A 16,518-nucleotide genomic window follows, 5' to 3' on the forward strand; every position below is an offset into this window, starting at 1 on the left:
CATAAAGGGACACTGGTCAGGATTGCAAAAAATGGCCAGGTCATTAAGGTCGAAATAGGCTGGGTCATGAAGCGATTAAAATAGGAGGATCCCCCAAAAAATGACTTGGGGTCCCCTATAATTAATAGCCAGAAAAGGCTATGCAGACAGCATAGCCAGCAGACAGCAGATTCGCACCCATTGACTGGGCAGGAGATTTGAATATTGTGAGGCGAATAGTGAAATACTCGCTATGTTCCGAGTACCGCATTACTCACCGAGTACCGAATACTTGCGAATATACTCGCTCATCCCTAGAGATGACGCCTAACCACTAGACACCAAGTTTATAATGCTGCAAGGTAACGGACCTAAACAGGACTGAGTATGTACGACTAGTTAGGGGTCTGAAGCGAGAGTGGCAGGGTGCCAATGGTGGAAGGAGGAAGTGGAACCTCAGAACAAGTAAAGGACACTTGTTGATCAGGACTCTAGTGTTAAGACTGGGTTGTGGTGAAGTAGGGAGAAACAGTGGACATATAGATCCCTGGAGTCTACTACTAAGCAAGGAAACTGTGTGAGAAATGTTTCAAATTGTAAAGGAAATGCTCGTAAGAATTTGTACCTGCTATCCCTTGTATTTAACCCTTGCCAAGTTGCAGTTCAGTACAGAGGTAATTTTTTAATGGTGGTCTCCCTCATTAAATGGTGAAATATCTGGTCCTGTTAAACCCCCAACAATGGTTTCATGTGGCCAGTACAGGCGTAATGCCCTCACAGCACAAGTCTACACACCCAGCCTCTACTTTCATGTAACGTGTGGGCGCCACAGACGAGTGCCTTGCTCTTGGCTACCGACCTGCACCCCATTACAAATACACCTGTATACAATATATGCCCAGTGATAATAATACAAGAATTATTAGGAACATATATTCTTAACTGGTATGTAGATGTATTGCAATGTTACATGTTTTAGATGTTATAATTTGTAATCACTATAAACATCATCTTTTTCTCAGTTTATTCTTTTGTACGCGACGTGTCCTGTGTGTTACTAATATTTATGTCCATTGCAGGATTATTGGAGGCAGGACTTATCACAGTGAAGTCACATGGAGAAAAAAGACGGGAGAAAATAATATACAGGAGTATGATAAGATTATTGGTGATGGAGGGTAAGCAGGAATTAACTATGTTATACCCATTAGCCTACTGTATACTTTATATATTTACCAACAAAATATCTGCCTTATATACGGTAAGTATATTTAGCATTTTTTTAGCTGCTGTGTACAGTCATAGGGTTTACAGCTTCTCCAATATCCGGAGCAGAACACCCAATGTACAATGCTTAGAACACAAGTATCTGAGTTTTACCTATGAATATGTACAGTCCCCTATATCTGCCCTTATATCAATGCAATCTATAAAAGTAATATAACTCTATGGAGCTCCATTTTAAAATACTCAGACTTGTCGGCATTTTAACTTTAGTCAGTCACTACTTTATTTAATACATACAGTTTTTGGAGAAGTTTTTGCCAGTTTTTAGATCCTAAACCAGGAGTGGAAAGAAAAAGGAAAAAAAAAATGAAACAAACTCACTTTTCTGTACACTGTTATGTATAAACAAAGCGGCCACAAAAAAACAGCAAAAGTCTTTTCTGAAGTCTCCACGGATCTTCAGAGACTGTTTAGTATTTCATCTAAGATACATTTACTTGGAAATACTTGCAAAGTGTAAGGTGTTAGTATGACTGAATATCCTAATAGTCTACATTGTTATTAAGATAGAAAACATGTTCACACTTGGCAGGTTTTTGTCCGATAATTTTAGATGAACCATCCTAAGAGGGTCGGATGAAAATCGGCAATGCAAGTCAAAGGGTCTCCGTAAAAATCGGACCGAACTTGGATGACATCTGAGTAAGGTCCGATTTTCACAATCTGTCAGAATGGAGAAGGTGGAGACATTTTTTTCTTTTATTTCTCCACGTGTAACAAAAATGGATGACACTTGAACCACAATCTGATAAAACTTACCAGAACAATTGGTCCATTTTTCTCGTACATGGAAAAATCGGACGTGTGAATAAGCCCTAAGTTTGGACACACATAGCACTTGGCGCAACTGTATAACGCTCCCAAGGTGCATCATCTGAAAAGAAGCATCCTAAATGCGGGAAGAAAAACATTAGACTTGAACAAAGAAGACCCAAGAAAACATACTCAGATGGGAGGTAAGAACATTCCTAAAGCAATTCACAGCGAGGAGATTGGAACAAAACAAAATCCTCTAAACTGCATGCTCGCAAACGCCAGAAGCCTGACAAACAAGATGGAAGAACTAGAAGCAGAAATATCTACAGGTAACTTTGACATAGTGGGAATAACCGAGACATGGTTAGATGAAAGCTATGACTGGGCAGTTAACTTACAGGGTTACAGTCTGTTTAGAAAGGATCGTAAAAACCGGAGAGGAGGAGGGGTTTGTCTCTATGTAAAGTCTTGTCTAAAGTCCACTTTAAGGGAGGATATTAGCGAAGGAAATGAGGATGTCGAGTCCATATGGGTCGAAATTCATGGAGGGAAAAATGGTAACAAAATTCTCATTGGGGTCTGTTACAAACCCCCAAATATAACAGAAACCATGGAAAGTCTATTTCTAAAGCAGATAGATGAAGCTGCAACCCATAATGAGGTCCTGGTTATGGGGGACTTTAACTACCCGGATATTAACTGGGAAAGTGAAACCTGTGAAACCCATAAAGGCAACAGGTTTCTGCTAATAACCAAGAAAAATTATCTTTCACAATTGGTGCAGAATCCAACCAGAGGAGCAGCACTTTTAGACCTAATACTATCTAATAGACCTGACAGAATAACAAATCTGCAGGTGGTTGGGCATCTAGGAAATAGCGACCACAATATTGTACAGTTTCACCTGTCTTTCACTAGGGGGACTTGTCAGGGAGTCACAAAAACACTGAACTTTAGGAAGGCAAAGTTTGACCAGCTTAGAGATGCTGAAGAACATCCTAAATAGGCAGTGTAAGCGGTTTATACCTTGTGGGAATAAAAGGACTAGAAATAGGAAAAACCCAATGTGGCTAAACAAAGAAGTAAGACAGGCAATTAACAGTAAAAAGAAAGCATTTGCACTACTAAAGCAGGATGGCACCATTGAAGCTCTAAAAAACTATAGGGAGAAAAATACTTTATCTAAAAAACTAATTAAAGCTGCCAAAAAGGAAACAGAGAAGCACATTGCTAAGGAGAGTAAAACTAATCCCAAACTGTTCTTCAACTATATCAATAGTAAAAGAATAAAAACTGAAAATGTAGGCCCCTTAAAAAATAGTGAGGAAAGAATGGTTGTAGATGACGAGGAAAAAGCTAACATATTAAACACCTTCTTCTCCACGGTATTCACGGTGGAAAATGAAATGCTAGGTGAAATCCCAAGAAACAATGAAAACCCTATATTAAGGGTCACCAATCTAACCCAAGAAGAGGTGCGAAACCGGCTAAATAAAATTAAAATAGATAAATCTCCGGGTCCGGATGGCATACACCCACGAGTACTAAGGGAACTAAGTAATGTAATAGATAAACCATTATTTCTTATTTTTAGGGACTCTATAGCGACAGGATCTGTTCCGCAGGACTGGCGCATAGCAAATGTGGTGCCAATATTCAAAAAGGGCTCTAAAAGTGAACCTGGAAATTATAGGCCAGTAAGTCTAACCTCTATTGTTGGTAAAATATTTGAAGGGTTTCTGAGGGATGTTATTCTGGATTATCTCAATGAGAATAACTGTTTAACTCCATATCAGCATGGGTTTATGAGAAATCGCTCCTGTCAAACCAATCTAATCAGTTTTTATGAAGAGGTAAGCTATAGGCTGGACCACGGTGAGTCATTGGACGTGGTATATCTCGATTTTTCCAAAGCGTTTGATACCGTGCCGCACAAGAGGTTGGTACACTAAATGAGAATGCTTGGTCTGGGGGAAAATGTGTGTAAATGGGTTAGTAACTGGCTTAGTGATAGAAAGCAGAGGGTGGTTATAAATGGTATAGTCTCTAACTGGGTCGCTGTGACCAGTGGGGTACCGCAGGGGTCAGTATTGGGACCTGTTCTCTTCAACATATTCATTAATGATCTGGTAGAAGGTTTACACAGTAAAATATCGATATTTGCGGATGATACAAAACTATGTAAAGCAGTTAATACAAGAGAAGATAGTATTCTGCTACAGATGGATCTGGATAAGTTGGAAACTTGGGCTGAAAGGTGGCAGATGAGGTTTAACAATGATAAATGTAAGGTTATACACATGGGAAGAAGGAATCAATATCACCATTACACACTGAATGGGAAACCACTGGGTAAATCTGACAGGGAGAAGGACTTGGGGATCCTAGTTAATGATAAACTTACCTGGGGCAGCCAGTGCCAGGCAGCAGCTGCCAAGGCAAACAGGATCATGGGGTGCATTAAAAGAGGTCTGGATACACATGATGAGAGCATTATACTGCCTCTGTACAAATCCCTAGTTAGACCGCACATGGAGTACTGTGTCCAGTTTTGGGCACCGGTGCTCAGGAAGGATATAATGGAACTAGAGAGAGTACAAAGGAGGGCAACAAAATTAATAAAGGGGATGGGAGAACTACAATACCCAGATAGATTAGCGAAATTAGGATTATTTAGTCTAGAAAAAAGACGACTGAGGGGCGATCTAATAACCATGTATAAGTATATAAGGGGACAATACAAATATCTCGCTGAGGATCTGTTTATACCAAGGAAGGTGACGGGCACAAGGGGGCATTCTTTGCGTCTGGAGGAGAGAAGGTTTTTCCACCAACATAGAAGAGGATTCTTTACTGTTAGGGCAGTGAGAATCTGGAATTGCTTGCCTGAGGAGGTGGTGATGGCGAACTCAGTCGAGGGGTTCAAGAGAGGCCTGGATGTCTTCCTGGAGCAGAACAATATTGTATCATACAATTATTAGGTTCTGTAGAAGGACGTAGATCTGGGGATTTATTATGATGGAATATAGGCTGAACTGGATGGACAAATGTCTTTTTTCGGCCTTACTAACTATGTTACTATGTTACTATGTAAATGTTGCAGCAGCTATGCATTGCAATGTAATTGGAAATTTCTCCCACTTGCCTATTGTTAATGGCTGCTTAGGTGTGCAAGCGAGACCACTGAAGATCATGTCATCACCAGTTCTAATAGAAGCATCAGCGGTTTTTATTAACCTATTCACTAACTAACACTTACTGAGGTCTGTATAGCCTGGAAAAGCAACTACAAGAGGGGTGATAAACAGGTTCTAGCTTCTTCTCAGAGTCCCATCTAACTCTGACAGTTTGGGACCCCACCTGCTCTTGAGAGTTTTCAGGAGTGGGAGTCCTAATGCAGCATCAGATAGCTGGCAGTCAGGAAGAGTTTAATATAGGAATCAACATTATCTTTTTTATTAAAGGGGTTTTCAAACAAAATTTGAATTTATTCAATAGATATTTGAATAATAATAATAATAATAATAATTTCCACAATTGAATGTGTTAATGTACATAAAATGTTCCTGTGCTGAGATAATCTTATACATGTGACCCTAGTGTGTACTGTGTAATGGCCGTGTCTGACCGTACAGGAACATGGTCTGATCATACCACAGCTCCTGGGCAGGGGAGGACGCAAAAGAGTATACATATTTTACAGCAGGGGATCACAGCTGATTCTTTCTTTGAAGTAAAACATTGTTTAAAAACAAGTAGGGAAATGTTTTACCTCACAAAAAGAATCGGCTGTGATCCCTGCTATAATATCTGTATACTCTTACCTCCTCCACCACCCAGGAGCTGTGGTATGATCAGGCCATGTTCCTGTACGGTCAGACACAGCCATTACACAGTACACAGCAGGGGCACATGTATAAGATTATCTCAGCACAGGAACATTGTATTTATACACATCCAATTATGGAAATTAGTATTATTCCAAAATCTATTGATATTGTGGGAAAACTTCTTTAAGGCTTTAAAATAGATAAATTAAAAAATCACGTCAACCAGGACGGACTTCCGCGCACCTGTGCTTCTAACGGTGAGCTGGCTTTTTTTTTTTTACATGATTCATTCTTTAAAATAGATGTTTAGTTTTCAGATGAATTTGGATATTTTTCTCCTTAACTTTTCTCATGTGGATTTCTTCCAGGGAAAATGGAATGGAAACGTTTAACGCATCTGCAACAATCCCTGGGAGAAATAAAGCAGTTTTTCTTCTGAAGTATGAGGAGCTTTTGCAAAGACGTCTGGGAGTGTATGAACATGCAATCAGTGTCCGTCCAATGCAATTAGTGGGCAGCCTTTCGGTGGAGGTCAATATTCTTGAAACATCTGGTATTACCTTCCTAGAGGTTCCTCCTCTTCAGAACAACAAGCAAAAGAGTAAAGATGTGGGTAAGCACTGCTTTTCACATGAAGCGGGCAGAGAATAATGTTGCAAGTGACATGTGCCTTTTTTATGACTTAAAAATACATGTACCAAATGCATGTTTGGGATGGTTGCAGCAAATTTATTATAAAGAGCACTCCTGCTATAACCTAAGTCTTTTCTGACCCCAGCCTCATAAAGAAACACTACACACCAGATACTTATCGAAAAAACACATAGCTGGTAACCAGCATTATTAGAAATTCCATTTGACAAACACACAGTAGACCAATTATGACACCACTCTCTATAATCATACTTATCTCTGGCACCCATACCACTTGGTAGACCAAGCCTACCTTTCATTGGTTGATTCCCTGTGGAACCAGTGATTCTGGTTAATATTTGTGGATGTTTGGGTCAGAACCTTGCTTAGGAACTTGACGTACAGCCTCCTCAACTAGCAAGTTCACACTTCCTATGACCAACCAAACTAATGTGAACTCATGAACCAGCCTGACAGCAGTTGAAAATTATAGTTTCCGTGATGGGAGTAAGGATGTGTAGGCCTTCTTCACCGTGATATACCTGTCCCAACCTTATAAACACCTTTACCTGACCACCTAATCAATTGTCACTATTTTCTGGCTAGCAATTGCCTTTTTAGGTGAGGTTCGTATCAACACCTTCTGGAACTGTATTGCCCTGCTAAACCTGAGCTTGCTAAGGGACTTCATAATTATCCTTGCCTACCTAGTATGTTGTTAGTTACAACAAGGATATGTACAGTAGTAGATGACATTTTGACCAATTTGGCTAAGTTTATTTCCACATTTTGTTCTCTTGTTAGAGAAAGCATTTTGGAGTCTGGAAAGTGTGTTCTGTTCCACGGCTAAGCCACAATAGTGGTAGACTAACGTTTTTAATGCTTTCTTTGGAAATGTAACAGTTCTCTCTGCAGTGGGAAATTTGGGGTGTATATGCATCATGGGAAACTATTCTTACATTTTCAATACAGTTCAAATACTTTATCTAATGCATTAATCATTAGTCCTCCATGATATACATATACCACATATGGAGATTTACATCATCTAATGAAATCAGAACTTAGCACAAGAACCATCATGCCAGGAAATACTGCATGTTATGAACATAAATGTGTTTATCTGGAAAATAAAACAATAGCTCATTTCCTACGTTCACACCTTCCTGATTTCCTGAGGAAAATGATATGGAGAACACCTGGATGGGAAAAATAGTCATTAAAATTGTTTTATTACTATGGTAACGATCCCCATAACACCTTATAAATAATGAGCAGGTAGGAAAATAATCATATATTGCTGTTTTTAGCATCTGAGTGTAATACAGTCCACACATACTGTACAGATTGTGAGGCAGTGACCGATGTCACAGATGTCACAGGTAGGGGTCGTTTTTGTTCTCCCCAGGATGCGCACCGAGGCGTAGTGAGGCCATGAGGGGGCATTGCAGTCGCAGGTCTAGCTATGATTGCAATGGTGAAGTGTGGCACCCCAGGAGTCCAGTTGCCACAGTGGCATTGCCTCCCTCACAGGGGGTGATGTCATGCCTGGAAGCAAAGAGGGGTCCCCTTACCAGCTGATGTCCGCATCCAACACCTTTCCTGACTCCAAACCAGAAGGGGGAGCTCTAAACTCGGTATTAGGGGAGCTTCCCCCATAAATTCTGGTCTGCAGGCAGAGTTAGAGAGTCTTAGTGAGTGTGAGGGAGCAGACAGAGAAGGAGGAGTAGGCAAGAAATGAGGGGAACCTGAGGGATTGGAGCTGCGACTGAGATCACCCCAGGACTGAGCACCAAAGATTGGACACCGGAGTCCATGGTTGCGTGGGAACTGCAGGCCTGGCAACCAAATCCAGAGGACAGGGGATTGCAGGTCTCCTGGCCCCAGATGACACCTGAAGGCACAGCAGCATACTAGAGCCCGGAGTCACCATGAGGGAATGACACTTGAACAGGCTCAAGCTGCCTGCCATGCAGGTAGTGTTTCACTGAGTGGACAGACAGAGAGGGACTTGAGGAGAACTAAAAACACCAAGGACCCAGAGAACTAAGCAGCAGGAAGGCCTCCAACCCCACCTGGCTAGGTGGGCTCTGAATTGCTTCCAGGCTGCCTGGATCTCCAACACCAGCTGTGACTTGTGTCCTGGACTGCACCTGAAACCTTGGATTAAAGGTAAAGAAAACTGCAACCCTTGTGTCCTCTAGTTATTCCTGGACCCTCCGTCCTGCACCCCAACATCACAAGTCCCTTACAAAACCGTACCGGTAGCCCTGGGGCTTCGCTCCACCTGTGGGGAGCAGAACCATCCCAGCTGCATCACCATCGGCCCCAGCGGTCCCCTTAAGCGTCGGCCATTTATAGCTGAACACCACAGGTGGCGTCACGTACAATCCCTTATGAACTTCCCCTTTCTTATTCTAATTGCGCGCCCAGGGCCACGGACCGGGTAATCGCTGCCGTGACCACCCCTTGAAGAGCCGTGCGACCCGGTTGCGAGTACCCCATGGCCCTAGCAAGTGTTGCAGAAGCAGTGACTGATGTCACAGGTAGGGGTTCACTGTGTGTTCTCCCCAGGTTGTGCATGGAGGCGTATGAAGGCCATAGGAGTGCATGGCAGTCACGGGGGTAGCGGTTGCTGCAATGCAGATTAGAAATAATAAAAGTAAGTGTAGTCTTGGACATGCTAGTGTCCAAGGCATATGTAGGGGAAACCTGCTCTGGAATGTTGTGTTGTGAAACAGACTGCAGGATGGTAGACGTGCAGTCCATTTCATTCCAGGCCCGGGTTTTCGATGTGGCTGAATGCCACAGGTTTCTTTGTTAAAAGCCCTGCAGTAAAGGGTTTGGGTGTGTCAGGTGTAATGTCAGTGAGTTTGGTGTTCGTTAGGACTTCAGAACAGAGGCCCTGTGTGTGAAGTGACACAGGCAAGTGGAGCAAAACAGCCAAGGCAGCTGAAAGGTCGGGCATCCCAGCTTACACAGCGGTGCAGACGCCCACAGAAACCAGTCAAAGGACGACTGGAGTGTGTAGTGCCTGCAAGCAGGAGGATATCATGGACTGTGTTATGCTGTGAATAAAGAGACATTGACATGGCAGTGCAGTCGCCCATGGCTACTGGTGAAAGGGAAGGTCAGCATGTGTAGTGACTGTAGTCTAAAGCATGCCATGTACTATGTAGTGCTATGAACTGGACATAAATGCTTTGCATTTGTGTGAACTGAACATTATTTCTAAGCAGTTATGTGAATTGGACCTTAATGATGTGAAGTAACTGCATTAAAAAGGTTTTCAGTTTGAACTTTGTGGGTCACTGCCTCCTCACTGTGTAAGTGTGCTACCGTAGCTCTACAAAGTGTATTTACATGAAGGAAATGTCATGCACACAGATAATCACTCACAGGTTTCCATAATAAAGTATGTATCTATATCCAAACCTAATAACATGGAAGATAGAAGAGTAATCACTTTAAGATTCTTTCCTCCTATTAGGATTGGATAGACATGCTCATGGCACATGAAACAGATTTGTGCATCTCAAAATCAATTTCATCCATGATAATAAGAGATGAGCAAGGACCCTGCTTCAATGGGAGACATCAGTAGACCATGACTGCCAGAAAGGAGCATTGCAAACTGCTTCCTACCTGTCGGCATCTGTGACCAGTAAGAAAATGTCCAGAGTGAGCGCTGCCCGAAGAGGAAACCTTGTGCACATGCTCACTTTTTCAGTGTCATAGTGACAGACACAAGTACACAGAGCAGAGAAACAGTGAGTACATGTAGATGCTTTTCCCTTTAGACGGCACTCACTCTGAACAAGGCAGCACTGTCTAGAAGCACAAAGGGAGATGGCTAGGCAGGCAGATCAAGGATGGAACAGTGCACTTAGTCACTCAGTCATGCTAAGAGTGCAATGAGCACCATAATTTGCTTTTTAGATGAAGAATGTTTTCTGAACAATGGTTTGAACAATTATTGAATTAACCCCTTAACGACCTCCGATACGCCTTTTAACGGTGGCAGTTAAGGGTACTTAAACCACAGCGCCATTAATTAATGGCGCTGTGGAAAAAGTGAATAGCGCCCCCCAGAGTTGGACTTTCTCTGTGGTCTTGGTTGCAGTGGGTAGCCGAGACCCCAGAGAACATGATTTGAGGTTTTTTTACCGACCCCCGAGTTGCGATCGCCGATAATTAACCGTTTACCGGTGATCGAAAAAAAAAACAACGCAATTTCCCTTTTAATTTCTCTGTCCTACGATGTGATCGCACATCAGAGGACAGAGAAATGGGGTCCCCGATAGCCCCCGATACTCACCTGTCTCCCCGGGTGCTCCTCGTGGCTCCCGATGGGCGCCGCCATCTTTTTCAGGCAAAAAAATGGCGGGCGCATGCACAGTGCGCCCGCCGGCCGGCACCCGGAGAATCTTTGGGGTCTTGGCTGCTGGGGGTAGCCGAGACCCCAAAGAACTTGATCGGGGTTGGTTTTTACCAACCCCTGTTTTGCGATCGCCGGTAATTAACTATTTACCGGCGGCCGCAAAAAAAAAAAAAAAAGCGTTCTGTAATTCTCTGTCCTCTGATGTGATCGCACATCAGAGGACAGAGAAATAGGGGGATTCGGGGACCCTATCATACTTACCAGTGTCCCTGGGTCCTCCTGCGTCCCCTCCTGCCCGCCGGCTTCTTCCTCGGGAAAGAAAATGGCGGGCGCATGCGCAGTGCGCCCGCCATCTGCCGCCATCTGCCGGCCGGCAGGAGAGAGGAGTTGGGGCTAAAATTAGGGTTAGGGTTGGGGCTAAATTTAGGGTTAGGGTTAGGGCTAGGGCAGCGGATGCAGTTTTTCAATGCATCCGCTGCCCAGTCTATGTCCTGGAGAGGAGGGGCAGAGTTACGGCCACGCATGCGCGGAAATGGTGGACGCGACATACAAAAAAAAGGTTACATTGAACTTTTTTTGTGACGACGGTCCGCCAAAACACAACGGATCCAGTGCACGACAGACGCGATGTGTGGCCATCTGTCGGCAATACAAGTCTATGGGCAAAAAGGCATCCTGCGGGCACATTTGCAGGATCCGTTTTTGTCCAAAATGACGGATTGCGACGGATGCCACACGACGCAAGTGTGAAAGTAGCCTTAGGGCTAGGGTTAGGGTTGGGGCTAAAGTTAGCGCTAGGGTTAGGGTTAAATTTAGGGCTAGGGTTGGGGCTAAATTTAGGGTTAGGGTTAGGGCTAAAGTTAGGGTTAGGGCTAGGGTTGGGGCTAAAATTAGGGTTAGGGTTGGGGCTTAAGTTAGGGTTAGGGCTAGGGTTAGGGTTGGGGCTAAAGTTAGGGTTAGGGCTAGGGTTAGGGTTGGGCTAAAGTTAGGGTTAGGGCTGCAGCTAAAGTTAGGGTTAGAGTTGGGATTAGGGTTAGGGTTTGGATTAGGGTTGGTATTAGGGTTACGTTTGGGATTAGGGTTAGGTTTGGGATTAGGGTTAAGGTTAGGGTTGGGATTAGGGTTAGGGGTGTATTGGGATTAGGGTTAGGTTTGAGGTTAGGGTTGAGATTAGGATTAGGGGTGTGTTGGATTTAGGGTTTTAATTAGGGTTATGGTTAGGGTTGAGATTAGGGTTGTTTTGGGGTTAGGGCTGTGATTATCGTTAGGGTTGTGATTAGGATTATGGATCGGGTTGGGATTAGGGTTAGGGGTGTGTTGGGGTTAGGGTTGGAGTTAGAATTGGGGGGTTTCCACTGTTCAGGTACATCAGGGGGTCTCCAAACACGACAGCCAATTTTGCGCTCAAAAAGTCAAATGTGCTCCCTCCCTTCTGAGCTCTGCCGTGCGCCCAAACAGTGGTTTACCCCCACATATGGGGCATCAGCGTACTCAGGACAAATTGGATAACAACTTTTGGGGGTCCAATTTCTCTTGTTACCCTTGTGAAAATAAAAACTTGGGGGCTAAAAATCTTTTATGTGGAAAAAAATATATTTTTTATTTTCACCACTCTGCATTATAAACTTCTGTGAAGCACTTGGGCATTCAAAGTTCTCATCACTATCTAGATAAGTTCCTTGGGGGGTCTATTTTCCAAAATGGGGTCAATTGTTGGGGGTTTCTACTGTTTAGGTACATTAGGGGTCTGCAAACGCAACATAAGGCCCGCAGACCATTCTATCAAAGTCTGCATTCCAAAATGGCGCTCCTTCCCTTCCGAGCTCTGCCGTGCGCCCAAACAGTGGTTTACCCCCACATTTGGGGTACCAGCATACTCAGGACAAATTGGACAACAACTTTTGGGGTCCAATTTCTATTGTTACCCTTGTGAAAATAAAAACTTGGGGGATAAAATCTTTTTTGTGGAAAAAAAAATATTTTTTATTTTCACGACTCTGCATTATAAACTTCTGTGAAGCACTTGGGCATTCAAAGATCTCACCACACATCTAAATTAGTTCCATGGGGGGTCTAATTTCCAAAATGGGGTCACTTGTGGGGGGTTTCTACTGTTTAGGCACATCAGGGGCTCTCCAAACGCGACATGGTGTCCAATCTCAATTCCAGTCAATTTTGCATTCAAAAGTCAAATGGCGCTCCTTCGCTTCCGAGCTCAGCCATGCACCTAAACAGTGGTTTACCCCCATATATGGGGTATTGGCGTACTCAGGACATATTGTACAACAGCTTTTGGGATCCATTTTCTCCTGTTACCCTTGGAAAAATAAAACTTGGGGGGCAAAAAGATCATTTTTGTAGAAAAAATGCAATTTTTTTATTTTCACGGCTCTACGTTATAAACTTCTGTGAAGCATCTGGGGGATTAAAGTGCTCACCACACATCTAGATAAGTTCCTTAAGGGGTCTAGTTTCCAAAATGGTGTCACTTGTGGGGGGTTTCTACTGTTTAGGCACATCAGGGGCTCTCCAAATGCGACATGACGTCCGATCTCAATTCCAGCCAATTCTACATTGAAAAAGTAAAACGGCACTCCTTCTCTTCCAAGCTCGGCGGTGCGCCCAAACAGTGGTTTACCCCCACATATGGGGTATCGACGTACTCAGGAGAAATTGCACAACAACTTTTGTGGTCTAATTTCTCCTGTTACTACCCTTGTGAAAATAAGAATTTGTGGGCGAAAAGATCATTTTTGTGTAAACAAATGCGATTTTTTATCTTCACGGCTCTACGTTATAAACTTCTGTGAAGCACTTGGGGGTTCAAAGTGCTCACCACATATCTAGATAAGTTCCTTAAGGGGTTTAGTTTCCAAAATGGTGTCACTTGTGGGGAGTTTCCACTGTTTAGGCACATCAGGGGCTCTCCGAACGCGACATGGCGTCCGATTTCAATTCCAGCCAATTCTGCATTGAAAAAGTCAAACGGCGCTCCTTCACTTCCAAGCTCTGTGGTGCGCCCAAACAGTGGTTTACCCCCACATATGGGGTATTGGCGTATTCAGGAGAAATTGCACAACAAAATTTGTGGTTAAATTTCAGTTTTTACACTTGTGAAAATAAAAAAAAATGGTTCTGAATTAAAATGTTTGCAAAAAAAAGTTAAATGTTCATTTTTTCCTTCCACATTGTTTCAGTTCCTGTGAAGCACGTAAAGGGTTAATAAACTTCTTGAATGTGGTTTTGAGCACCTCGAGGGGTGCAGTTTTTAGAATGGTGTCACACTTGGTTATTTTCTATTATATAGACCCCTCAAAATGACTTCAAATGTGATGTGGTCCCTAAAAAAAATGGTGTTGTAAAAATGAGAAATTGCTGGTCAAATTTTAACTCTTATAACTCCCTAACAAAAAAAATTTTTGTTTCCAAAATTGTGCTGATGTAAAGTAGACATGAGGGAAATTTTATTTATTAACTATTTTTTGTGACATATCTCTCTGATTTAAGGGCATAAAAATACAAAGTTTGAAAATTGCAAAATTTTAAAATGTTTTGCCTAATTTCCGTTTTTCTCATAAATAATCGCAAATAATATCGAAGAATTGTTACCACTAACATGAAGTACAATATGTCATGAAAAAACAGTCTCAGAATCAGCGGGATCTGTTAAGGCGTTCCAGAGTTATAACCTCACAAAGTGACAGTGGTCAGAATTGTAAAAATTGGCTCGGTCATTAAGTACCAAATTGGCTCTGTCACTAAGGGGTTAAACCTATGATTATAATAGGGACTAAGTCCTCTATTTGGCTATGTAGTTAGTCTGCAATGTTTGGGGGATGACACACTCTCTTAGTGACGAACCACACATAGCTAGACTTAGATGACCAAATTAATGGATTTCCTGTTTTGTAGCAGGAATTGGGTATTTTTTTAGATTTTTCCTATTCTGCTATAAAACATATTTATGGAAAGACATGAAGACATCATTTCTAAAGAATATTCTATGACAATATTCTACATTAGATAGTCAGTGATGAGTTTTTGATGACTATATCTCATTTATGAACCTTTTATCTTCAATATTTTATATGTATTGAGTGGTACAGTAAAGTAGTTTAGATCTATATGCAAGCTCAGATTGATCGCCACTGGTACTAACTAACCTCGGTAGTAAACAATAGGATAGTTCCTGAACTTTATCATTATGATTTCACCCTCTTGCCCACGTTTACAACACATAATAGAAAAAATAACAGAGCATTTCATACAATCAGAATCTGAAATGATATTTTAGATGGGACGGATATATTCATTTTTCTTTTTTAGATGAAAAGTCTGGATGTTTGTAGCACAGCCAAGGTCTTATATTCTGATTTCTCATGTCTCGGCATCTTTGTATTTGCAGCTGACATCAAAGTCGGCACAAATAAATACATTATAAATGAAATAATCAAAAGCGTCTTCACAGCTGAGTGATGTGAGGTTATTTTTCTTGTATCTTGTTTGTTTTATTGCATTTGGCATCATATAAAAGATGTCTAAATAGGAAAATGAATTATGCCACAACAATAATGGAATTGTGCTTTTCCAGTGCACTGGAACAAACAAGCTCACCACTTTAATGCTGAGCCAGTAATAGATATTCAGTCGTGGCTGCAGATATTTCAGTATTGGAATAAAGTAATAGGCTTCCTGTGGACTTATCAAGGGAACATTACCTTACCCATAAAATAACACAGTACTGTAAACCTTGCACAATGACTACTTGTTTTGCTTCCTTATCAGTCTAAACAGCGGAAAGGAGCTGGAGTCAGGAAATGCAGATATGTCAAGGTGTCATTGGTGAAGGCTATCCCTGGTTAAGAGCGCCTAAAAATAAATGCAAATGATTATCTTAAGCTGAAATTACATAAAAAGTCATTTTCTACATCTAATTCCAGTGCACAGAGCAACTAGGAAAAATACATTAGGAAGTGGAGATTAACTTTCGCAATAGTTTCTAGTTATGTACCTGGGTGGGATTATGAAGAGGTGGTTCGATAATAGAGATATGATTCCGAGTATTAATATTTTGCGGGTTATTGTGAAGTGTAACTCCTGGTATCTTATCTACCTGTTTTACTTGTTCCCAGAAGAGGAAGGAAAATTAAGGTGCCATTACACTTAAAGATTATTATGAACAAGGATAATTTCAGGATAATCTTGCAGTGTAAACAAGTTGCCGATCACCCGATAAAGGAGCAAAGCTCTCATTCGTCGGGTGAAATGATTTTGAATCGTGGCTCAGAATCACTGTTCCTGACAGTGCATTGCCCTGTGTAAACAGGATTTGCGTTGCTGAACACAATTGCAGCCTTTGCGAACTAAGCGATCTTTTACAAATCGGTCATGTGCATTATTTAGCAACCTCTACCTGAGTAAACAGGTTTTTAATTGACCACCAATCAGGAAATATTTACTGGACAGTAGATGTTTTGTGCCCCCAGTTGGTTCATCTAAACGGACTCATATTTTTACTGACGTCTAAAATGTAACACTATCACTTATAAAACCATTTTAATTTATATAATATTCTATAACCAATACTTTACGTGTTGGCACTCTTGGCATCTGTCTTCTAAGCCTAAAGAAAGAGCAATCCACCAGCCATGG

The 16,518-nt window shown here is 42.0% G+C and overlaps 1 protein-coding gene across 1 annotated transcript in view; it reads left to right on the forward strand.

Moving 5' to 3' along the window:
* ITIH5 (inter-alpha-trypsin inhibitor heavy chain 5) overlaps positions 1–16,518 on the forward strand; it is a 121,663-nt gene that overhangs the window by 25,005 nt on the left and 80,140 nt on the right. The window contains exons 4-5 of the mRNA XM_069765306.1: positions 1,059–1,157; positions 6,221–6,465. Coding sequence (XP_069621407.1) covers positions 1,059–1,157; positions 6,221–6,465 — 344 coding nt within the window. The remainder of the gene's footprint in view (positions 1–1,058; positions 1,158–6,220; positions 6,466–16,518) is intronic.

The sequence above is a fragment of the Ranitomeya imitator genome, chromosome 4 (genome assembly GCF_032444005.1).
Source record: "Ranitomeya imitator isolate aRanImi1 chromosome 4, aRanImi1.pri, whole genome shotgun sequence".
In the NCBI taxonomy this organism is placed as follows: Eukaryota; Metazoa; Chordata; class Amphibia; order Anura; family Dendrobatidae; genus Ranitomeya; species Ranitomeya imitator.